General features: G+C 43.5%; 1 protein-coding gene across 3 annotated transcripts in view; it reads right to left on the bottom strand.

Moving 5' to 3' along the window:
• Positions 1–6,207: 6,207 nt before the first annotated feature.
• Positions 6,208–24,734, bottom strand: part of myo7aa (myosin VIIAa) — a 127,690-nt gene continuing 109,163 nt past the window's right edge. For 2 of the 3 annotated variants that reach the window (XM_068033109.1, XM_068033110.1), the window contains 6 exons: positions 24,439–24,545; positions 18,012–18,197; positions 17,257–17,373; positions 16,480–16,563; positions 15,086–15,205; positions 6,208–6,975 (listed from right to left, as the gene is read on the bottom strand). In XM_068033109.1, the coding sequence (XP_067889210.1) occupies positions 6,886–6,975; positions 15,086–15,205; positions 16,480–16,563; positions 17,257–17,373; positions 18,012–18,197; positions 24,439–24,545 (704 nt within the window). In that variant the 3' untranslated portion in view covers positions 6,208–6,885. Of the gene's footprint in view, positions 6,976–12,083; positions 12,259–15,085; positions 15,206–16,479; positions 16,564–17,256; positions 17,374–18,011; positions 18,198–24,438; positions 24,546–24,734 lie in introns of all 3 variants that reach the window. The other variant, XR_010975184.1, reaches the window with a different exon arrangement.

Below are 24,734 nucleotides of genomic sequence, written 5' to 3'. Positions count from 1 at the left end.
AATGCAAGTCTTTTTTATTACCAAGTTCGAGAAATCTCAGGGGTGTAGCATGTGAGATACTGGCACCTGGTGGACACATCTAGAAATACTGTTACAGGAGTAGCTGCCGTATAGGTGAAGAGTGATTGTGATAAGCTGGTGACTGCACCTGCACATTTGCAAACTTTGTTAATTCTTTCTCTGTGTTGACTCCCCCAGAACAGCAAGGAGAAAAAGGCATTCACTTTTTAAAAAAAATATTCATTCTTGATGACGGTAGCAGTAGCAAAGCCCATTTACTGCCCTGGCTCTGCTCATGTTATTGGCTGTATGCCTAGAGGATTCAAGTCCCTTACTCCTTTCTTATTTTGTAGAAACATAGGAACTTCTAGGTAAATGAAAACTCCCTCAATCTAGTTCACTTTCTACCCACCTGGTAGACGATGATACAGTAATCGAGTTGTTAGCAATCACTTGTCAATTAGCCCACAACAGACCCAGACATGAAGTGAGGAAAAGCCCAAGTATTAGAGAACGTTGGGATCAATATGTCCAAAGTTACCAATTCCTCCCAAGCACGTTACATTTACCACCCATTAGGTCTCATGTAGATCAGATGAAACAGTCCCATTAGCCAAAGGGTCCAGAAGCAGAGGACACTGATTTAAGGTGAATGGCAAAAGAACCAAAAGGTAACATGAGGAAAAACTTTTCTTGTAAATGCAGCCAGTGCTTAGGGTCTGGAATGCACTGCCTGAGAGTGCGGTGGAGGCAGATTCAATCATGGCTTTCAAAAGGGAATTGGATAATTATCTGAAGAGAAAATAGTTGCAGGGCTAGAGGCTAGATGGAGGTGCTCTTGCAGCAAGCCAGCCCAAACATGAAGGGCCGAATGGCCTTCTTCTGTACTGTAACCATTCTATAATTCTTATTTTTACTATATCCCGAATCTACTTTATGAAATTCTTCTTCCAGATCTCAGACTTAAATGAAGTGATTGGACCCCAGTCCTCAGCACTGTACAGTGAACTCCATCTGACAGCAGAGTTATAACTACACACACGCACAATGAAGAGTGCATATTTCAGGGTATAACACCCGAGAACAGTGTTGATACAATCAATAATGATAAGCGAGGTCCGTCCAGAGGGGTAAAAGTACATTTTTAACTTTTTCCCCGCATTCAAAATCCACTCAGATTCACCTTGTCCTTCTAGATGGTGGAGACCACTGGTATGGAAGGTGATGTCAAAGGAGCCTTGGTGAGTTGCTGCAGTGTGTGTTTTATGGATAGTACACGATGTGCCAGTGGTGGAGGGAGTGAATGTTGAAGGTGGTGGATGGGGTGCTGATCAAAACGGGCTGCTTTGTCCTGGATGGCGTCGAGCTTCTTGAGTATTATTGGAACTGCATCCAACCAGGCAAGTGGAGAGTATGCCATCACACTCCTGACTTGTAACTTGTAGATGGTGGACAAATACTTGCTGTAATTTCTACAATTCCATACTCTTGTTTAAATGATCAGCATAATTCAGGAACTTGCAAAGTGTGAAGAATCCTTTGCAATTTCATTGCAACCACATGATAGCGATTTGGATCAAAATAGCCCATCAGAGTTAATTCCATCCTCCCAAACCTGCCATCTTAAAGTTCCAGCATTTAATCATTTTCTACACCAATCCAACGTGCTAGCTTCAGCCAATTTTCCCAGCAGCTCAGTTGACTGCAATCACACTCCTGCCTATAAAGGGTGTAAATAAAACGAGTGAAGGAGTTGGTTTCAACACATCAGCTTCCAAGTGAGTGAACAATTCTCAGCCAGTCCCCTCCACCACCCCAGATAAAACTTAGTAGGTTAGAGTGCACTGCATACAGAGTTAGGTCGCAGATCAACCAGGATCTCATTGAATGGTGGAACAGGTTTGAGGGGCTAAATGGCCTCATGTTCCTACATGTACCTCCATGTGGTCAGCTCAGGAGAAGCACTGGCAGTCATGAAAAATACATACACACACACGTATTAGATACACATGGAATATACAGCACAGAAACAAGCCATTCAGCCCAACAGGTCTATGCTGGTTATGCTTCACACAAACCTTCTCCTGCCCCTCTTCATCTGATCCCATCAGCAGAACCTATACATGTATACAGAGACACACAAAGGAATGAAGTCAATGTATCACAGAATATTTATTACATGGGCAGTACATTCTTTAAACAGATACAAACTGTAGACACAGAACATCAGACATCCCGGAAGGGGAAGAAAAATCAAACATGGTCATTAGCCCACAGCTGGGATTTGCCTTTCAAACCATGCACCATGCATCCACACTAGTTTTGCTCTTTAAAAAAAAAAATCACAATATGTACGTTTATTAACATTATTTACAAATAACGTTATGTGCCAAGTGATAGCCAAACACTGATGGAAAAGACAAATGGTTTATTTTATCTATAAAACTGTTGGAGAGGGAAGTGGAAGAGACAAGGGACCAACATGGCTTTGGGATGGGTTCCAAGCTCAATCAGCAGATCCTTCTCCTTTTGCATCACAGGCAGGGGAACAAAAGTTAACAGCAAAGTTACAGTAACTGTGCTTTTACTAGCATTTTCTTGAGCCAATACACCAAAGTGTATACTTGTCGAATTTTAAGCATGTCCAAATCCATCTGCTCCTCACACAAATGAGCTCATGATCCATTTCAATGAGTCATCACAAAAAAAGGAAATACAATGACTGCACTTCAAAGTGTAGCCCCTTTGCTCACTAAAAGATGTCACACACACACACTTCCTAGACTATTCCAATATAAAATCTCAAACACATAAAACTTGATGACTATCATACAATGGATTCAAAAGCAGGCAGTGATACATTAAACCTTTCCCCAAGGCCTGGACTTGTTGGGAAACGATTTGAAAAGCAAAGACAAACAGTTATCATCTAACGTTTTGGTCATGCTAGCCAAAGGTAAGAGCAAACTGGGCCCCTCAATGGAAGCATACTGTGGCCACTTTGATAATTTATCATCTGATATTATCTGTTTCAATACAAGAGGCCATTAGCTCAGTAAAGTCTTTTAAGAAAAGATAGATATGTGTCATTTTTATGGCATCACACATAAATGAGCTCATGATCTTTTTCAATGAGTCATGACAAAAAGAGAGAGAGGGCACGCTCGTGATGCTTGTGAACATTTTCCCCCAAACCCCCTATCCATGTATAATCACTTTTCATGAAGATGGGGTCCCCTTTGAGTCCAACCAGCAGTCTATAGGACAGACAAAAATGAATATAACTGGTTTACAATTTCACAGAAAAATGGATGTTTGCTTAACAATCCACAAAGCACTGGCTAAAATCCCACACCACCACACAGTGCAGAAGGATTTTGACTCAATCACTGTAGGCTAGTGCTTATCAATAATCTTTTCTAATTCTAACCCTATTAGTTAACACAGCTCTTCTTGTGAATATACTTGCTGTTTGCTGGTTACAAGGATCTTCAGGAGGCACCAAAAGGTTGATTTCACATTAAAATATGTGCTTAAACTGAAGTGAACATTCAGCCAAAAGCACATCTACAAGATCACTACATCATCAGATTCTTTAGGCTATTGGCAGTGACCACGTGCACAATATATTAACCAATGCCAGCATATATTTGATACTGTGCGCTTATGACCCAGGTTTGCACACACCATGACATCACTTGGTTTTAGCCGTTACCTCAAGACTTTCCCCAATAAAGGGGAACGTTACAAAAATACAGGAAGATCTCCTTATGGCTTGCAGGCACTTGGAGAAGCACCAGCTAACTCAATGGGACCTTGTGGTCAGTATATGATCTAATACTTGGGAAGACCAAGTAGTAGGAAAATCAAACAAAATATTAGATATTATTTTATGGACTTGAATCAGATTTCTGAATTTGAGCACAGAATCCAGGTTTGTCCCCGAGTGAGCAGCAGCTAAACTGAGGCACTAACCTGAAAGCCACCAAAACCTATGCAGTTCCTGGAGATGAGGTGACCGTAGAAGCAGCAGCAACAGCGCAAGAGAAGCAAAGTGGAGAGAAATGACGCCCAAGCCTCCAAAATGTACGTGACCTCGACAAAAACCCCATTGGCTGGGATGCAGTGCTTCAGGCAGTCTCGGATCCAGTTGGGAGATCAGACTCCCAGTTTCAGTGAACTGTAGTGACTGAATTCACAGAAGGTTTGTGTGGAATAAGTTAAAGGGGTGGGGGAAAAGGGTATCACTGATTCTCCAGGGGAGGAAAAGAACTCAAAAGAGGAACATATCAATTTTATTTCATACTCAAATAAGAATGAGTCTTCATTGTGCATTGAACCAATAAGTGCCCATTTAAAGAACTTAATTCACCCAGACATACCTACCCACTGTTGAAACAGTTTAAAAAAAGCTGTAAACAATATATATTCTAAATGCTTCATTTACAGTCAGTGTGACCACAAAAATTATCACCCACAGATAGCTTTACTTCCAACTAAAATAAATCCAACAATTAATGATTGCCAACAATAAAATGATATATAAATAGATTATAATTTAAAGGCACAGTTGGCACCTCCAGTGAGAGCATGACCAAAGCTGAACAGACTTGGGCACTTTATAAAATAAAAGGGACATTGTTCCCTCATTGGAAGCAATTGCTAAACCGGGTCAATCCAACAGGCTTGCCATCGCAAATTTAACGCTGGACTTCAGCCGGTTGGCTAAAACTGCCAACTGCTTTGTTTATAAATAAACTGCACTCGTTCACTGAAATAAAAATAGATCGATTAGAGGAAGCCACTCGTCAAAACTCAATGGCCATCAGAATCTCGTTTACGATGCAGTGGACAGTCTTGGCTGAGACTCAACTAAGGTTCTCATTTTCAAGGAGGGAATGAATGACTGGATGTGAACCGAGAAGCCAGCACTGATCAGTAACCTTACAGTAATAATGATCTTATTTGGTACAGTAGAGCAGCCTACAAGCTTGACAGGAGTCACTTTCAGCAATCAACCTCCTTGGTCTCAGCCCAATATCTGACAAAAGATTGTGCCAACCTGAAGCATTCACTCTGTTTCTCTCACGCCACCAATGCTGCTCTGACTCGCTGGGGACTGCCAGCCTTTTTGGTCTTTAAGAATCACAATGAGCTTGATGTAGAGAAGTGGCTTTGGTCTTTTCTTCCCCTCCCCCACCTTTGCAGTCTCAAGATAGTGTAAATGGGTCAACTACCCTCATTAACAAAGTCCCTTCATTAGGCCACACAAAGATTTTGCAAAAAGTACTCCCTACTTACTGTATAAAACTGAAAGTACAACTGCAGATATGAAATGAAACCATAATATGTTGGAAACACTCAATGGGCCAGACAGCATCTGCAGAGAGAGGAAAGACCTGACTAGTTGATGTTTTAAGGCGTAGCCCAATTGTCAGAACTGAAGGCTCCACACCTGAAACACCAGTTTGCCTGCTCTCCTCGCCCCAGATGCTGATGAAAGCATTCCCAGCCTTGGCTGGTGTGGTCTGGTGTTCAAGGACAGACTCATTGCTGGCCCTTAACCCGGCACTTTATTTTTTGGGACACAACCAATAGGGAGAGAGTATGTGAATTACAGCAAGGATTACAATCAGACACAAATAAAATTTACAAACATCTAGAGATGTTTTAGATGAATTTTAAGCACAGTAATTTTTTTTGGGTGGGTGGGGGAGGGGGAGAATACAAAAAAAAAAGAGATGGGTGCGAGTAGAGTTCCCACTTAAGCCAACTTCAACAAAGGACTTGAATGTCCAAAGAGTTGACTAAAAATGGGAGTTTTATTTTGGAAAGGTTTATGGAGATGAGAATTTAGCATTAGCTAAGATACTGATTAAACTATGAATAACTCTAGTGCCAATGAATTTGGGGGACGATTACAGAATTGAATACCTTGTGGTTAATTTGGTCATGAATCATCTGTGACCGACACCATGTCAAGTTTAGAGAAGGTGTGTTTCGACGGCTTCAGCTGACTCCAATAAAAACCAACGGTTGCAAAAAACAAAAAACCACACGTCTAAAATAAACTAACTACTTACAGAAACAGTTGAGGTGGGAGTACGAGGGGCTGGGTTCAAATGGCAAGAACACCACAAAATGAAACATTTTTCAAACGTTACCTGAGCAACCCCCCCCCCCCCCCCCTCCCTCCCCTGCCCCCCACCTTGTCTGAATTACAACCAGACTCACCCCAAATGGAGCTGGCTACTTCATGAAATATACAGCAGGGTATGTTACATTGGTGGTTATGATGCACAACCGATCCATCGAGTTACTCTTCTGAAGGCAGCAATGTCAGGTAACAGGACAAGAGCAGCAACGTGACCAGCTGCTCACTAAAACTTGACACGATTACAAAGTTACGGTGAGAATTCTCCATTACACACCATGAAATATGATGCGCATTACAACCAATAACCTGGGCCACCTACAGCTACGCCGAATCACTACACATGCATTCAGGCTAAAACCAGGATGACTTGTTTGCATTTGCTGAAAGGAGCAACCTTGACAAGTAGATGAAATATCTTTTGAGTGCGATCCATCAAAAAGTGCAGTGAGAGTTTGCAAGAAGTCTGTATCGTAGGCCCAGATTTTTTTTTTTGGCTTGTTGTACATTTGGGGGACTTGAAGGTCGAGATTTTCATACAGACACACACACTACAAGTAGTCATCCTCACTCAAGGGGGACTCCGGGCTGCTGTCGGAAGAGCTTTGCAGAGGGCTCCTTCTCATACTCCAGACCTGTGTAGAAAATGTTTTTCTCCAGCTGCAAGGGTTTCCCACAGGCCTCAGAAGTTGGACCACCTTGTAGGCCCAGATCCAGTAGTCATAGTAAGTTCACTTACTGGCTTTTGTGCTCCGCTGCTTGTTCATAGAGGTCAGCACCTGACTAATATAAGAGGTCAGTAGGTCGTCCATTTTATATCCCTGTTTCGAAGGGATAAAAAAAAAAAGAGGTTTGTCAATTCAATAGAAAGGGACACCTCAAATCAATACTAATCTGCAGTGAAGCCTGTAGAACATACAGCACAAAAATCAGGTTATTCAGCCCAACAGATTCATGCTGATATTTATGCTCCACATGAGCACCCTTACATCCTGCTTCATCTAACCTCATCAAAATAACCCTCTATTACTTTCTTCATGTGTTTACCTAGTTTTCCCTTAAATGTTTCTATGTTACTTGCCTCAACCACTCTGTGGTCGTGAATTCCACATTCTCATTACTCTGAGTAAAGACGTTCCGCCTGAATTCCCCATTGGATTTTTATTAGTCACTATCTTATATTTATGGCCACTAGTTCTGGTCTTTCGACATCTACCCTCTCCAGCCCTTTCATAATTTTTCCTATCTGGTCACTCCTCAGTCTTCTCTTTTCTAGTAGAGCCCAAGCCTTCACTGATAGTTGCTGGATGTTTCAAGCATTTTCTGCTGTAAATCTGGGGGAAACAACATCCACAATATCTTGCATTTTCAATTTCCTTTTAATTACATTAGACTTCAGGATTTAAAAAATACAAAGCGCTTTGGGATCAAGTTTCACAATTTTACTTTGCATCTCCAAAAGCTGAAACCCAGTGGTCCATGTACAACTTATAAAGAGTAGTTACAGTGAGAGTGCAGTAGGACATGAATTCATGAACTAAGGTCAATGTCATGCCAGCTGTATTATAGGTGGAAAACTGAACTAAACAGGAGGGATTGATTTAGAGGTTTGTGAAGGTAGAGTCAGCTCTGTTGGTGCAAAATTGGTTTCCTCCAGCTTATTCCAATATCTATCTAAATCAGGGAAAGATAATAAGCACTGGACAATTATATAAATTATTCAACTTTCCTTGCATTTGAGATGATACAGTATAAATTCCTGACTCTACGTTCAATTCAATTAAAGAAAGAGGGACAAAGAATTTGCACTTCTGTAGCGCCTTTCACAACCTCAGGTCATGCCAAAGTGCTTTACAGTACTTTTGAAGTGTAGTCACTGTTGTAATGTAGGAAATGAAACAGCCAATTTGCGCCCAGCAAGCTCCCACAAACAGCAATGTGATAATTATGAGATAATGTTTCTTTCCATAGTGATATAGGTTGAAGGATAAATACTGGCCAGGATGCTAGGGAGATTGCTCCTTCAAAATAGTACCTTGGAATCTTTTGCAATTACCCGAGGGGGCAGACGGGGCCTCGGTTTAACGTCTCATCGAAAAGATGGCACCTCCGGCATTGTAGCACTTCCTTAACATTGCAATGGAGCGTCAGCACAGATTTTGTGCTCAAGTCTTTAGAGAGGGGCTTGAACCTATAATCTTCTGACTGAGGTGAGACGGTTACCCAACTGAACCACAGCTCAAAGACAATCTTTAAATGTTAAACTTAAAGAGTTTAACAAAAAACTAGATGGGTAGTGCTTGATTTTAATGGCATAGATTAATGTTTCAATTTCCATAATCACGTGTAATAGTGCCTTGTCTTTTAGTTATTTGATCGACATTATTAATTTACTATTTTGTAATTCTATCATGAGGTCCCAGAGTGAAATTAAGCTATGCCGTTAAAAAAAGGCAAGTTATCGTGTGCAGGCTAGCCTCCCTGCTACTAAAATATTAAAGGATTTTTTCCTGGCATTGAATCAGAAACCTGTGCGTACTTCATTCATGTATTTAGTTGATCACAAAGGTTATCTATCAACACAGAGCTCCCATCGAGCAGTGGCTGCTTCGTTCAAGCATCGTTTTTCAGCAACACTTCATGAAGCCAACAGGCCTTCAGCGAACAGAATCCAAAAGCATTATCCTTTTTGGGAAAGGCTCCATTTGGCTGCTGTTACTTGATGCTTGCATCCACCTAACCATGTACGCATGGCCCTTTGTGTGTAGTACTCTCTCCTTGCAGTCAGAAGGTTCCGGGTTCAAATCCCACTGTAGAAACTTTACATAAAACATACAGCACAGAAAGAGGTCATTTGGCCCAACTAGTCTGTGCCAGCCTTTATAGATCAGATGCATCTCCTCCCATTCCATCCACTTCGTCTCAGCCTTTCCACAAATCTTTCTATTCCCTTATCTCTCACGTACTCGTCTAGTTTCCTTTTCGACCAGGTCCTGTGGTAGAGAGTTCCACATTCCAACCACTCACTGAGTAAAGAAATTTATCCTCATTTCCCTATTGGATTTATTAGTAACTATCTTGTATTTATGGCCCCTTGTTTTGGATTCTCCCCAGAAGTGGAAACATTCTCCCCACATCTACCCTACCCAATCCTAATTTTAAAGACTTCTATCAGGTCTCCTCCAAGTCTTCACTTTTCTAAAGATAAAAGCCAAAACCTGTTCAATCTTTCCCGATAGCTGTAATCTCCCAGTTCTAGTATCATCCTTGTAAATTTTATTGCGCTTCCCCTAGTGCTATGTCCTTTTTATGGAATGTGTACAGTACTCAGAGTGCAGCCTGACCACGGGCCACGACCTTTAAATATGTGCACCTGGAAATAAATGCCAGTGCTGTGTTAACATTTTGCGAGCTTATAAATCTAAGCTGACACTCTAGTGCAATACCGAGGGAGTGCTGCACTGTCAGAGGAGCTGTCATTCAGATGCACCATTAATCTAAGGCCCCATCTGCCATTTCAGGTGGCCAGAAAAGCTCCCACATCTCGATTTGAAGAAAAGGGGAGTTCTCCTGCGTTCTGGCCAATATTTATCCCTCAATCCTCATCACTGGCAGATTCTAGTCATTCTCACATTTCTGCTTGTGGGAGCTTGCTCTGCACAAATTGACTGCCACGTTTCCTACAATAAAACAAAAGTATTTCATTGGCTGTAAAGTGCTTTAGGACTCCCGAGGTTGTGAAAGGTGCCATAGAAGTGCAAAGGTGACAGGAAAGGGGAGGAGGTGGTAGCGAGGAGTGAGGGTTTCAGAGAGGGGGAAAAACAGGTTACAAGTAATAGGCTTGGGTCTTGGCTTGGCAGCCAAGAAATGAACCTTCCATCTCTCCTTCCTCTCTTTCGACATACCATTCTCTAGCTAGATGGAAAGGAACCTGCTGGAAATTCTCTTCCACCATTGCTGGACAAACAGCTTAGTCTGCTGACTCTCCCTCTAACTCAAAGCCTGAGACATGGCTAAATATGTTGAAGAGGGGTTAGTGGGGTGGGAGGGGCCTCATTTGGAGCATGAACACCAACATAGAACAGTTGGGCCAAATGGCCTATTTCGGTTGTGTAGATTCTATGAACAACAGACTGAAGCATGCAGTTTGAACTGAAGCAGCAATGGACTAAAGTTTATTATTTATTACAGGGAATAATATTTCTCTATGTAGTGACACAAGGCCTGATACCAAAGTTTGTTCATCACCTATCTCGAGGTCATTTTTCTAATTGGTTTTTGTGTTTCTCCAAACAAAAACCACAGAAAGCAAAACAGCGTCTGTTATCTCATCTACAGCCTTGATACAAAGCCCCATCTTCCTAGAACAGTGGAGAATTGCTGCATTCAGTGGTATTCTCTATGTTAATGTTAATTGGTTAGTTACTGCTCTGTAGCTCAAACTATTCTCAGCTTCTGTACCATGGTTCAGCACAAAGATCTTCTCCATGCTCAATTTGCTAATTACCATTCTAAGTTAAAGAGCTGCCTCATTGTATCAGGGCAATCTTAGCCCAGTACCTGGTGGGTTAGAGTCCACTGCTCAAAACTACTTGTAATTTTGCACCAACTGGTTCAAAAATTGGCAATATAGCTGTTGTGTGAAATCATAAAAAAAGAACACTCTGGTGCACTATAGGTTTTTTTGCAGTCAGGTTGTAAGTTGTTAGGTCATTAGGGCAAAATAGAGAGAGCTTTACCCAACCCAGGAATGTTTGATGCAGACCCCCAAGTTTAAAAACAAAAAAGTAGAAAATTGTTCTCTCCAGCAAGGACATCGGGCTGAATTTTACCAGCCCGCTAACTTTTTTTTTTACTTTATTCATAAAAATCTGTAAAAATTACATTACCAAACAGTTTCAAACAGCACCAAGTCAAAAATTACAAACATTGCAAGGGAGATCAGTTTCCTTCAATACAATCATGAGTTACCTCACAACCCTTCCATTTCATTTGTCGTGCATCATTTTTACATTTTACAGCAGACGGAAGTTTTCCCAATACAGTTCGAGGGGTTTCCCATGGATCCAGCCCCTCAGCTCAGCTTGGTGGGGGGGACCTTACACAGTGGTCTTTCCCCGTTGAGCCTTTGCTGCGGCTGCCCCAAGCTTTAGTGCGTCCCTCAACACGTAGTCCTGGACCTTGGAATGTGCCAGTCTGCAACATTCGGTGGTGGACAACTCTTTGCGTTGGAAGACCAGCAAGTTTCGGGCAGACCAAAGGGCGTCTTTCACCGAATTGATAGCCCTCCAGCAGCAGTTGATGTCTGTCTCGGTGTGCGTCCCTGGGAACAGCCCGTAGAGCACAGACTCCTGTGTTACAGAGCTGCTTGGGATGAACCTCGACAAAAACCACTGCATCTCTTTCCACACCTGGTTTGCAAAGACACATTCCAGGAGGAGGTGGGCGACCGTCTCTTCCCCACCACAGCCACCGCGGGGGCATCGTGCGGAGGGGGTGAGACTTTGGGCGTGCAGGAAGGATCTGACGGGGAGGGCTCTTCTCACCACCAGCCAAGCTACATCTTGATGCTTGTTTTAAAGTTCTGGTGATGAGGCATTCCGCCAAATGACTTTGGCGGTCTGCTCGGGGAACCATCCGATAGGATCCACCGTCTCCTTTTCCCTTAGGGCCTTGAGGACATTCCGTGCAGACCACTGCCTGATGGATCGGTGGTCAAAGGTGTTTACCAGCCCTCTAACATTGGGAGTCATGGTGGGGGAGCCTGGAAAATTCTTCTGGGAGAGGCCTGCCATGACCCCGACGCCAGGAAGACCCCACCACATTTTACTGGTGGCAGCGAGGCCTCGGTACAGCCCTCCCTTCCCTCAATCGTGGTGCCTTCATCTGAATATGCTAATTATATTAAAATTAATGAATAAACACTTACCTGGTAATAACGGCCATCCCACGCTGATATTCCGGCCGTTGGCCGGAACTTCCACGCCTTCGGATCTCCGTACAGGGATCCAAGGGATGACGCTGGTCAGAAGGGTGGGGAGGATGAGTGAAAACCACTCCGATTGGTAGTAGGGATGTTGAGAAGGGGTTGAGGGTCAAAGGTGCTGAAGGTATTGGGGTGAAAGGGCAGCATATTAAAAAGTGATTTTCTGGGGGGATAGGTCATTTTCATTTATGGAGAACTCAGTTGGTAGGGGCGGGGTGGGTGGTGGGAGTGGGAATTCAAAGTTTAAATAGAATTTTATTTACAAGTTTGTGCAGCTGGACCTTTAAAAAATGTAAACATTTACCTGAAGGGCTTGAAGCACTTTATAAATGGCCCTGGTGTCGGCACCGGAAGCTGTTGCTGGGGATGGAGCGACCGCCCCCTCTACGTACTCGGGGGCAGCCGTCCCACCCACTCCATTTAAAGGAGCCCCTGCACGAAATATTGGCAGAAAACTTATAAAATTAAGCCCATCGTGTTTAACTAACTTGATTGAGCTTTTGATGAGATAACAGAGGGTGGATGAGGGTAAAGCAGTTGATGTAGTCTACATGGGCTTCAGTAAGGCTTTTGATAAGGTCCCACATGGAAGATTGGTGAAGAGAAGAGCCCATGGGATCCAGGGCAATTTGCATCCAAAATTGGCTTAGTGGCAGGAGGCAGAGGATGATGGTCGAGGGTTGTTTTTACGATTGAAAGCCTGTGACCAGTGGTGTACCGCAGGGATCGGTGCTGGGACTCTTGCTGTTTGTAGTGTACATTATGATTTAGATGTGAATATAGGAGGTATGATCAGTAAGTTTGCAGATGACACGAAGATTGGTGGTGTCGTAAATACTGAGGAGGAAAGCCTTAGATTACAGGACGATGTAGATAGGCTGGTAAGATGGGCGGAGCAGTGGCAAATGGAATTTAATCCTGAGAAGTGAGTTGATGCATTTTTGGAGGACTAACAAGGCAAAGGAATATACAATATACTAACAAGGCAAGGGATGGTAGGACCCTAGGAAGTACAGAGAGTCAGAGGGACCTTGGTGTACTAGTCCATAGATTACCGAAGGCAGCAGCACAGGTAGATAAGGTGGTTAGGAAGGCATATGGGATACTTGCCTTTATTAGTCGAGGCATAGAATATAAGAGCAGGGAGGTTATGATGGAGCTGTATAAAATGCTAGTTAGGCTACAGCTGGAGTACGGTGTACAGTTCTGGGCACCACACTATAGGAAGGATGTGATTGCACTGAAGAGGGTGCAGAGGATGTTGCCTGGGCTGGAGCATTTCAGCTATGAAGAGAGACTGGATAGGCTAGGGTTGTTTTTCTTAGAGCAGAGAAGGCTGAGGGGGGACCTGATTGAGGTGTACAAAATTATGAGGGGAATTGATGGGAAGAAACTTTTTCCCTTAGCGGAGGGATCAATAACCAAGGGCCATAGATTTAAGGTAAGGGGCGGGAGGTTTAGAGGGGATTTGAGGAAAAGTTTTTTCACCCAGAGGGTGGTTGGAATCTGGAACACACTGCCTGAAGGGGTGGTAGAGGCAGGAACCCTCACAGCATTTAAGTAGTATTTAGATGAGCACTTGAAACACCATAGCATACAAAATGCGGGCCAAGTGCAGGAAAGTGGGATTAGAATAGATCGGTGCTTGATGGCCGGCACAGACACAATGGGCCAACGGGCCTGTTTCTGTGTTGTTACCCGCAAAGTTAAAGCCCATGGAATAAAAGGGACAGTGGCAGCAACGATACGAAGTTGGCTGGAGTGACAGGAAACAGAGTGTACTGGTGATCAGCTGTTTTTTTGGACCAGAGAAAGGTATACAGTGGGGTTCCCCAGGGGTCAGTACAAGGACCACTGGTTTTCTCGATCAATATTGCTGACCTTGATTTGGGTGTATAGGGCACAATTTCAAAATTTGCAGATGACACAAACTTGGAATTATGGTGAACTGTGAGGATAGTGATGAACTTCAAGAGGACATGGACAGGCTGATGGAATGGGCAAATATGTGGTAAATGAAATTTAATGCAGAGAAGTATGAAGCACCTTCTTCCTGTTCCCAAATAGTTAAAATAAAACTCTCATTCTTGACTCAGTAAACAGACCCATCCTTCTTGACATTCTTTGAAACTTTGCCATTGCATCCAAGCCTCTTTGTTAGGTTAGGAGCCAAATGTGGATACAATGCTAATTGTGGTCCCGAGATGTCCTACAGATGAGCAGTACTATCTCCCTGTGTGGATTTATTGGTCTAATTACATCTTCTTGCTCTGATGGTTGTCACCTTTTGCCAAGGCGACATAATACATGAGCAAGGTTCAGTTTTGTGCTTAGCTTTTGAGATCTATTTTAATGTGAAAACCCTAAAACTACCATCTGGAACTAAGCAAAACCAGAGGAAATGCAACAGAAGACCTGCACTATTGGTTTGCACTTCAGAAATTTGATAGCCCTTTGAAAAAGCACATCAGCCCAATCTTCAATTGGATGGGCGGCAACTTGGTTCATCACCAACTAAACTCTTCACTAAACAGCTCCGAACACAAAGGTGCATTTGTATAGCACCTTTAGACACCCTTCGGTGTTTCACAAACCAAATCTAACACTGAGCCACATAAGGAGATATTAGGACAGGTTTTAAGGAGAGAGACAGAGGTTTAAGGAGGAAATTCCAGAGCTTAGGGTGTACACAACTGAAGGTGTGGTCACCAATGGTCAGGAAAAAGCAGTTCGAGAACCACAAGAGGCCAGAATCGGAGGAGCGCAGAGATTTCAGAGGGTTGTAGAGTTGGAGGAAATTACAGAGAGGGAGGAATTTGAAAACAAGGAGGGTGGGGGGGTGATGGGTGAATGACAATTTGGTGCGAATTACAATACAGACAGTTTTGGATGAGCTTGAGTTTACAGCAAATTTGCTAAGATTCCACAGGTTAGGTTGCGCTTACCAGAGAGGTTTCACACAGGAGCTTGCTGCCTCTCACCAGGTTGCCGATGGTAATGTGAAAATATGTATTGCCACTGCTCCAGTTGGAAATCTTGGTGAATGGGTGGGTGGTAAGAATATCCTTGAAAGAGGAAGAGAGGGGAGGTGTTTATATTGTATAAAATAGCACAGTGAGACAGGCACATTTAATAGCCACTTCCTCAACCACCAGAACGCTGACTCTAGTATGTGTCATATCTACAGGATGCATTGCAGCAACTCAAAAGGGTTCATTTATCAGCACTTCCCTGTCCTATGACCTCCACCACTGAGAAAGATATGAACACTAATGACTTCCAGGATTCACTCCAAGTCCTGCAGCATTCTGACTGGGCAGACCCTTCTCAGATGCTGGGTCAATATCCTGTATTTCCCTACTTAACACTTATGTAGAATTACAGAGTTTACAGCACAGAAACAGGCCCTTGAGCCCAACTGCTGCACATGAGCCTCCTCCCACCCCTTCATCTAACCCCATCAGCATATCCTCCTATTCCTTTCTCTCTCTCCTGTGTTCATCTACCTTCCCCTGAGGCATCTATCCTATTCACCTGAACTACCCCAAGTGCTATCGAGATCCAAATTCTCCTGAATACCTTGTCAGATTTATCAGTGACTGGTTTATATTTAGGACTCGTAGTTTTGGTCTCCCTCTACAATTGGAAACATCTTCTCTATGTCTACCCTATGTAACTACTTTCACAAAAAGGGATCCGTCACATTAGAATAGCTTTAACTCGGAGCTTGTTAATAAAAGGAGCTATAATGATTTTTAAAATATTTTCGAAGTGTTTAGATAGATAGATATTGGTCGTAATTTTGTAAAAGTCTAAATTACCCAGTTCAAGCCCTTTACAACAAACCATCCATTTTAGTGATATGTGGAAGATTAGCAGCTTGTTGCTATGTTAGAGTTTACAGAATCATAATTTGAAGATAATTCTGGCACTATATGGGCTTTTTCAGGCTCTGTTCTAGAAGTTGGCATTCAATGCATGCCATACTTCCTGGCTTCCACAGCAATAGATATAAATCAACCTCTAATATTACTGTGCCCATTCTATTGCATTGTGTAATGATATTCCTCATCGTTGCCTGTTGTTCTGAAGCTGCAATTGTTTGGTTGGCGAATTGCTGATCTGTATGTAGACTTTGCATAGCAACTTCCCTCCCCAACCAGAGATACACTGAGAGGGGATGCTAAGCACAGTATTGGCACACACAGTAATTGCATCCCTACTGTTTTTGGATTGTCCTATGTAGCAGTTATAAAGCACCAGCTGCCAGCAGTCAGATCCCAGTCCTCAGGAGGGAGAGGAGGATGGTGAAGGAGAGAGGAAGAAAAAAGAAAGTTACCTTCGTCTTCGGATCGATCAGACTCACACCATGTTTGTTAATCACAATCAGGAGAATCTCTGGGTAATTCGGCTCAGTGGTTTGCTGCCAAAAGGGAAAATGTTACATCAGGTAAGAACATCCAACATTGTAAAAATAAGAGAAAAGAAGGGAAAGGACAAGTGAGAGCGCTTGGGCGAAAAACCAGAGCGGGAGAGAAAGAACGAATGAACATTTATCTTGTGTCTCACATTCTCCAGACCACTGGTGAATTACTTCTGAAGTTTTGTTATTTGGTCTTGCTCAAGAGCTTCTCAGAAATGTTCCGAGTGTTGTTCCAAGAGCGATGGGATGAGGAATGCATTCAAGAGTTCCCCCATTTGGCAATTTCAAAATGCGGGAAGTCACTGAGTGGAAGCCTCGCACTTTGCTACAGAAAAGGGAGAGAAAAAAAATCCAATCTACAGGAGGACCAATAGCATCAAAATTGAACTGTCCCATTTTCAGCTGAAAGACCATTTGACTTTCCAACATTACTTTGTTTTCAAGTGAAGAGCAAGGGAAGAGGGAGCGCTGCTGCATCCCACATCTGGCAATTCCCTACAGCTGGAAAAGCCATGAATGAAGTCCGAAAGATACACAGAGCAAATGCATTAATGTCACAGGCAGACGGTGATTCTGTAGTGCAAGATGCAAATGTAATTATTAGGAGCAGTTTCCTATATGTGGTAGCGCTTTCCAAGTGCTGACCTTGCTGAGGAAATAGAAATACAAGTTGAAAAATAAAATATTCCTTACTTTGACCTCAAAAAAAGCTGATCCAAATGTAGGCCATTTAAAGATAATCTTCAGGAAGGATAGCTTAGCTTCTTCCCTCGATTTTCCTGCTTGTTTGTTGTAAAAGGCCACAATCGACTTCAAAGAAAAGAACAAAATGAGATAAGTTGCATTCAGATCCCAAGGGAGCAGCGCCAGTAAAAGTAGTTATATAACCACGATTTGGATGAAGGAGACCCTTTGGTGTGTTTGATTCACCAACCCTTACATTATATATTTTCCCTATCTACCCCAGACAGACATTCACCTAAAGGGCAGCGGAACGGACAATACTGCACTCCCTCAGTGCTGCCATGGAGTTCCAGTCAGGACACAAGTTCTAATTCAGGCCCCAAACACACAACTTCCTAACTATCAAATCGTGCCTCAGTGTCAGCAGCACGTGGGTTCAAATCCCACTCCAGGGACTTTAGCACAAAATCTAGGCCGACACTCCCAGTGCCGTACGGAGGGAACGCTGCACTGTCAAAGATGAATCTGTAGCATTCTCGTGAAAACACAACCGGTTCACTAATTGTTCTTTAGCAAAGGAAACGAGCCATCCTTCCCAGGCTTTCCTATGTGTGACTACAATTCCACACAAATCTGCTTGACTCCCAACAGCCCTCTGAAGTGGCCGAGCAGCCACCACTGCCTTCTCAGGGTAACTGGTGAAAGAGCGATTCCCAAACCCTTAGAATGGGAAACTTTTTTAAAAATTGAGGAAAATGTTTTACCCGCTTCCAGTCATCGGGTGAGACATGTCGGATTAAATCCTGTGGCACCAGTTCCTTCAGCATTTTGGGAATGTTTGGGAACTGCGACTTGTCCTCTTCGAACTTCACCCTGTAAATGAGCGCAGCCAACTGCAGCACCTCGTCACGAGAACACTTGTGGTAACCTCGCAGGTATTTTGGCAACTCCTGCAACAAGTAAAGTAAATTTCAGCCTCTAGGGTCCTTTGCAGCTTAATAGTGCAGGCAATGCACACTCTCTCAACTAGGATTTAGCCCAAAGGTTAGCCTGCTATGGTGACAGCACTTTTACCATCAGGTGGAGTGATCAAAAAGGTACATTTCTTGCCTTTCCCTTGCTCTGTCTCATGATGCACAAGAACACAAGAAATAGGAGCAGGAGTAGACTATATAGCCCATTGAACCTGCTTGACCAATCAATGTGATCATACTGATCTTGGGTAATAAAAACAAAAAATGCTGGAAATACCCAGCAGGTCTGGCAGCATCTGTGGGGAGAGAAGCAGAGTTAACGTTTCAGGTCAGTGGCCTTTCATCAGAACTGGCAAATGTTAGAAACGTAATAGGTTTTAAATAAAAAGCAGGGGTGCCAGAGCCTGCCAGACTGAACATAGAGTTCAATAATTTCAGAGCATGACGGACCCTCCTTTTTATTTGTAGTTATTTTTTCTTTTTATTTTATTTCTTTTTTTTTTTAAAACCATGTGCCTGCCCACAGTTTTTCATGTTTGCGCTTTGGGCCAGGCTGTTCATTTTTATGTCCATTAACACCCTCTCTGCACCAATGCTTTGTCTTTCAGCACAGTATGAACATACCGTTTACCTTTGCTCCATGACCTTCTCGTCAGTTATTCTCTGCGGCCCTGCCCCATCAACACCCTCCCTTGTTATCTCTTGCCCCACCCCCATTTTATTTGCATTTAGAAAAGCACAGTATGATTAGAACAGGTCAACATGATTTTTCTATAGGAAAATCCTGTTTGACAAATTTACTGGAATTTTTTTGAGGATGTAACTCAAGTGGAGATGAAAGTGGAACCAGTAGATGTAGTAAACCTGGATTTCCAAAAGGCATTCGATAGGGACTCATGGAGTTGGGGTAATAAATTAGCATGGATAGAGGATTGGTTAACTGACAGGAAGTAAAGAATGGGCATAAATGGGGCATTTTCAAGTTGGCAGGCAGTGAAGAGTGGAGTGCTGCAAGGATCAGCTTATTCGGAAGCAGAGAGTGCTGAGCGAGTGATCAGCTGGGAAGGTCAGTTTCAATTTAAACTTAATTTTCCTTTTGTTTTCGGCAGACCAGGGGGCTGCTGGGTAAGTAAAAACCCATATATTTGGGCTGTTTCTGAACCCGAGACACTACACGTGTAGTGTCTCCCACCCGCCGTCCTCCTGCAACCAAAAAAAAAGGACTCGGTGGTATGTAGATAAGCTAAGGCTTTTTCTATTTCTCTCCTTTTTTTTAAATCGTGAGATTGGTAAAAACTTTTTGTTCCTTTTTCATTTAACTAAGTTAAGCTTAAGATTAAAAATGGCAGGAGATCTCAGACCAGTGTCATGCTCCTCTTGCTCAATATGGGAGCTCAGGGACACGGCTGATGTCCCTGACTCCTTCATGTGCTGGAAGTGTGTCCAGCTGCAGCTCTTGTTAGACCGCATGACGGCTCTGGAGCTGCAGATGGACTCACTTTGGAGCATCCGCGATGCTGAGGAGGTCGTGGATAGCACGTTTAGCGAATTGGTCACACCGCAGATTAGGATTGCTGAGGGAGAAAGGGAATGGGTGACCAAAAGGCAGAGAAAGAGCAGGAAGGTAGTGCAGGTGTCCCCTGCGGTCATCTCCCTCCAAAACAGGTATACCGTTTTGGATACTGTTGAGGGAGATGGCTCACCAGGGGAAGGCAGCAGTAGCCAGGTTCATGGCACCGTGGCTGGCTCTGCTGTTCGGAAGGGCGGGAAAAAGAGTGGAAGGGCTATAATCATAGGGGATTCGATTGTAAGGGGAGTAGATAGGCGGTTCTGTGGTTGAAAACGAGACTCCCGAATGGTATGTTGCCTCCCAGGTGCACGGGTCAGGGATGTCTCAGATCGGCTGCAGAACATTCTGAAGGGGGAGGGCGAACAGCCAGTTGTTGTTGTGCACATAGGCACCAATGATATAGGTAAAAAATGGGATGAGGTCCTACAAGCAGAATTTAGGGAGTTAGGAGCCAAGTGAAAAAGTAGGACCTCAGAGGTAGTAATCTCAGGATTGCTACCAGTGCCACGTGATAGTCAGAGTAGAAATGAAAGAATAGTCAGGATGAATGCGTGGCTTGAGAGATGGTGCAGGCGGGAGGGGTTCAGATTTTTGGGACACTGGGACCGGTTCTGGGGGAGGTGGGACTATTACAAATTGGATGGTCTACACCTGGGCCGGACTGGAACCAATGTCCTTGGGGGTGCTTTTGCTAATGCTGTTGGGGAGGGTTTAAACTAATGTGGCAGGGGGATGGGAACCAAATGAGGAGGTCAGTGGAGAGTAAGGAGGTAGTAACTAAAGCCTGTAAGGAACTAGATAATGAAGTCAGCGTGACTAAGGGAAAGAGTAGGCAGGGAGCAGATGATGTATGCAAAGGGACTGGTGGTCTGAGGTGCATTTGTTTTAATGCAAGAAGTGTAGTAGGTAAGGCAGATGAACTTAGGGCTTGGATTAGTACCTGGGAGTATAATGTTATTGCTATTACTGAGACTTGGTTGAGGGAAGGGCATGATTGGCAACTAAATATCCCAGGATATCGATGCTTCAGGCGGGATAGAGAGGGAGGTAAAAGGGGTGGAGGAGTTGCATTACTGGTCAAAGAGGATATCACCGCTGTGCTGAAGGAGGGCACTATGGAGGACTCGAGCAGTGAGGCAATATGGGCAGAACTCAGAAATAGGAAGGGTGTGGTAACAATGTTGGGGCTGTACTACAGGCCTCCCAATAGCGAGCGTGAGATAGAGGTACAAATATGTAAACAGATTATGGAAAGATGTAGGAGCAACAGGGTGATGGTGATAGGAGATTTTAATTTTCCCAACATTGACTGGGATTCACTTAGTGTTAGAGGTCTAGATGGAGCAGAATTTGTAAGGAGCATCCAGGAGGGTTTTCTAGAGCAGTATGTAAATAGTCCAACTCGGGAAGGGGCCATACTGGACCTGGTGTTGGGGAATGAGCCCAGCCAGGTGGTTGAAGTTTCAGTAGGGGACTACTTTGGGAATAGTGATCACAATTCCGTAAGTTTTAGAATACTCATGGACAAAGACAAGAGTGGTCCTAAAGGAAGAGTGCTAAATTGGGGGGAAGGCCAACTATACCAAAATTCGGCAGGAGCTGGGGAATGTAGATTGGGAGCAGCTCTTTGAAGGTAAATCCACATTTGATATGTGGGTGGCTTTTAAAGAGGTTGATTAGCGTGCAGGAGAGACATGTTCCTGTGAAAATGAGGGATAGAAATGGCAAGATTAGGGAACCATGGATGACAGGTGAAATTGTGAGACTAGCTAAGAGGGAAAAGGAAGCATACATAAGGTCTAGGCGGCTGATGAAAGACGAAGCTTTGAAAGAATATCGGGAATGTAGGACCAATCTGAAACGAGGAATTAAGAGGGCTAAAAGGGGTCATGAAATATCTTTAGAAAACAGGGTTAAGGAAAATCCCAAAGCCTTTTATTCATATATAAGGAGCAAGAGGGTAACTAGAGAAAGGATTGGCCCACTCAAGGACAAAGGAGGAAAGTTATGCGTGGAGTCAGAGAAAATGGGTGAGATTTTAAACGAGTACTTTGCATCGGTATTCACCGAGAGGGGCATGACAGATGTTGAGGTTAGGGACAGATGTTTGATTACTCTAGGTCAAGTCGGCATAAGGAGGGAGGAAGTGTTGGGTATTCTAAAAGGCATTAAGGTGGACAAGTCCCCAGGTCCGGATGGGATCTATCCCAGGTTACTGAGGGAAGCGAGAGGGGAAATAGCTGGGGCCTTAACAGATATCTTTGCAGCATCCTTAAACACGGGTGAGGTCCCAGAGGACTGGAGAATTGCTAATGTTGTCCCCTTGTTTAAGAAGGGTAGCAGGGAAAATCCAGGTAATTATAGACCGGTGAGCCGGACGTCAGTGGTAGGGAAGCTGCTGGAGAAGATACTGAGGGATAGGATCTATTCCCATTTGGAAGAAAATGAGCTTATCAGTGATAGGCAACATGGTTTTGTGCAGGGAAGGTCATGTCTTACCAACTTAACAGAATTCTTTGAGGAAGTGACAAAGTTGATTGATGAGGGAAGGGCTGTAGATATCATATACATGGACTTCAGTAAGGCGTTTGATAAGGTTCCCCATGGTAGGCTGATGGAGAAAGTGAAGTCGCATGGTGTCCAGGGTGTACTAGCTAGATGGATAAAGAACTGGCTGGGCAACAGGAGACAGAGAGTAGTAGTGGAAGGGAGTTTCTCAAAATGGAGATGTGTGACCAGTGGTGTTCCACAGGGATCCGTGCTGGGACCACTGTTGTTTGTGGTATACATAAATGATTTGGAGGAAAGTATAGGTGGTCTGATTAGCAAGTTTGCAGATGACACGAAGATTGGTGGAGTAGCAGATAGTGAAGGGGACTGTCAGAGAATACAGATAGATTGGAGAGTTGGGCAGAGAAATGGCAGATGGAGTTCAATCAGGGCAAATGCGAGGTGATGCATTTTGGAAGATCCAATTCAAGAGTGAACTATACAGTAAATGGAAAAGTCCTGGGGAAAATTGATGTACAGAGAGATTTGGGTGTTCAGGTCCATTGTTCCCTGAAGGTGGCAACGCAGGTCAATAGAGTGGTCAAGAAGGCATACGACATGCTTTCCTTCATTGGACGGGGTATTGAGTACAAGGGTTGGCAGGTCATGTTACAGTTGTATAAGACTTTGGTTCGGCCACATTTGGAATACTGCGTGCAGTTCTGGTCGCCACATTACCAAAAGGATGTAGATGCTTTGGAGAGGGTGAAGAGGAGGTTCACCAGGATGTTGCCTGGTATGGAGGGCGCTAGCTATGAAGAGAGGTTGAGTAGATTAGGATTATTTTCATTAGAAAGACGGAGGTTGAGGGGGGACCTGATTGAGGTGTACAAAATCATGAGCGGTATAGACAGGGTGGATAGCAAGAAGCTTTTTCCCCAAGAGTGGGGGATTCAATTACTAGGGGTCACGAGTTCAAAGTGAGGGGGGAAAAGTTTAGGGGGGATATGCATGGAAAGTTCTTTGCAGAGGGTGATGGGTGCCTGGAACGCGTTGCCAGCGGAGGTGGTAGACGCGGGCACGATAGCGTCTTTTAAAGATGTATCTAGACAGATACATGAATGGGCAGGAAGCAAAGAGATACAGACCCTTAGAAAATAGGCAACATGTTTAGATAGAGGATCTGGATCGGCGCAGGCTTGGAGGGCCGAAGGGCCTGTTCCTGTGCTGTAATTTTCTTTGTTCTTGATCAGTATTTACACTCTATATTAATGACTTCGATGAAGAGACAATATAATGTATCTAAGTTTACTGATAGAAAAGTAAGCTGTGGGGAGGACACAGAGGCTGCAAAGTGATAGTAATGGGTTAAATGAGTAGGTAACAAGATGGAGTATAATGTAGGGAAGTGTGAAGTTAAACTCTGTAGCCATTTGATGCAACTGAGTGGCTCGCTAGGCCATTTCAGAGTCAGCCACATTGCTGTGGGTCTGGAGTCACATGCTAGACTCGGTAAGGACAGCAGTTCTCCTTCCCTAAAGGACATTAGTCAACCAGATTTTTTTTTTTTTTTTTTTAAAAACAACAATCTGGAAGTAAAAAGCTGGTCGAGTGGTGACCCCGCACCTTTCATTGCCCATTGGCACAGGATCAATATTATTTTCAATGTACATTTAAAACAATGTTCTAGTGACACAGAACGGCAGATCAGAACTACACCAACCCATCAGATTATGTTCAACCGACTGTCCAATATGGACACGTCCTGTGTCATCCAATTGCTTAGTCAGCTGTCTGTTGAATACTTAAGCCATGTAACTCTGCACAGAGATCAGTTAACAGCAGACAATTGGATCAATGCTTTCCAGCACCTGATTACATGGTTTAATTGTTCAATGGGTAATCAGTCACTCGTTGCAATTTTGTAAACTTGCCAGAGTAAATGGTTATAGGGAATATAAATCACCAATCCTAAAGTTCACCCAATGGGTGTTGGGAGTTCAGGCTATAATATGAACGCCAATTTTCCAAGGTTTGGGAGTGGGGGAGGAAAAATCGGCCAATTTACTCTATTCTAGTACATTCTTCATTTCAGTATTGTTTGCAATGTCTTAACCTTGCCCTGAAAGTTCAATTCTATTGATATCACGACTCTACCTGATAATAATGAAAGATGGAGTCTGCCATCTGGTCCTTTCCAGGAACTGTATGTGTCCATAGTTTCTTCATGAAGAAGACCTGGTAGGTGAGAGAAGGCAGTATACCTAGAAAATAAAAAGGTTCAAAAACTGACTTGCCTTTTGTTACCTTTCATTTTGCTTTACAAACTAATGATTCTAAAATAATTTTTTGACTATGAAAACAGATCTAATGGATGATGATGCCCACTAACAAATATTAATTCATGTGAGAATCAGACTTTCTGTGCCAGTTCCAGCAATGGTCTCCAAGTA

Source organism: Heterodontus francisci, chromosome 6, assembly GCF_036365525.1.
Source record: "Heterodontus francisci isolate sHetFra1 chromosome 6, sHetFra1.hap1, whole genome shotgun sequence".
NCBI classification, from domain to species: domain Eukaryota; kingdom Metazoa; phylum Chordata; class Chondrichthyes; order Heterodontiformes; family Heterodontidae; genus Heterodontus; species Heterodontus francisci.
Note: the sequence above shows the minus strand (reverse complement) of the source record. Positions and strands in the feature narration are given on the sequence as shown.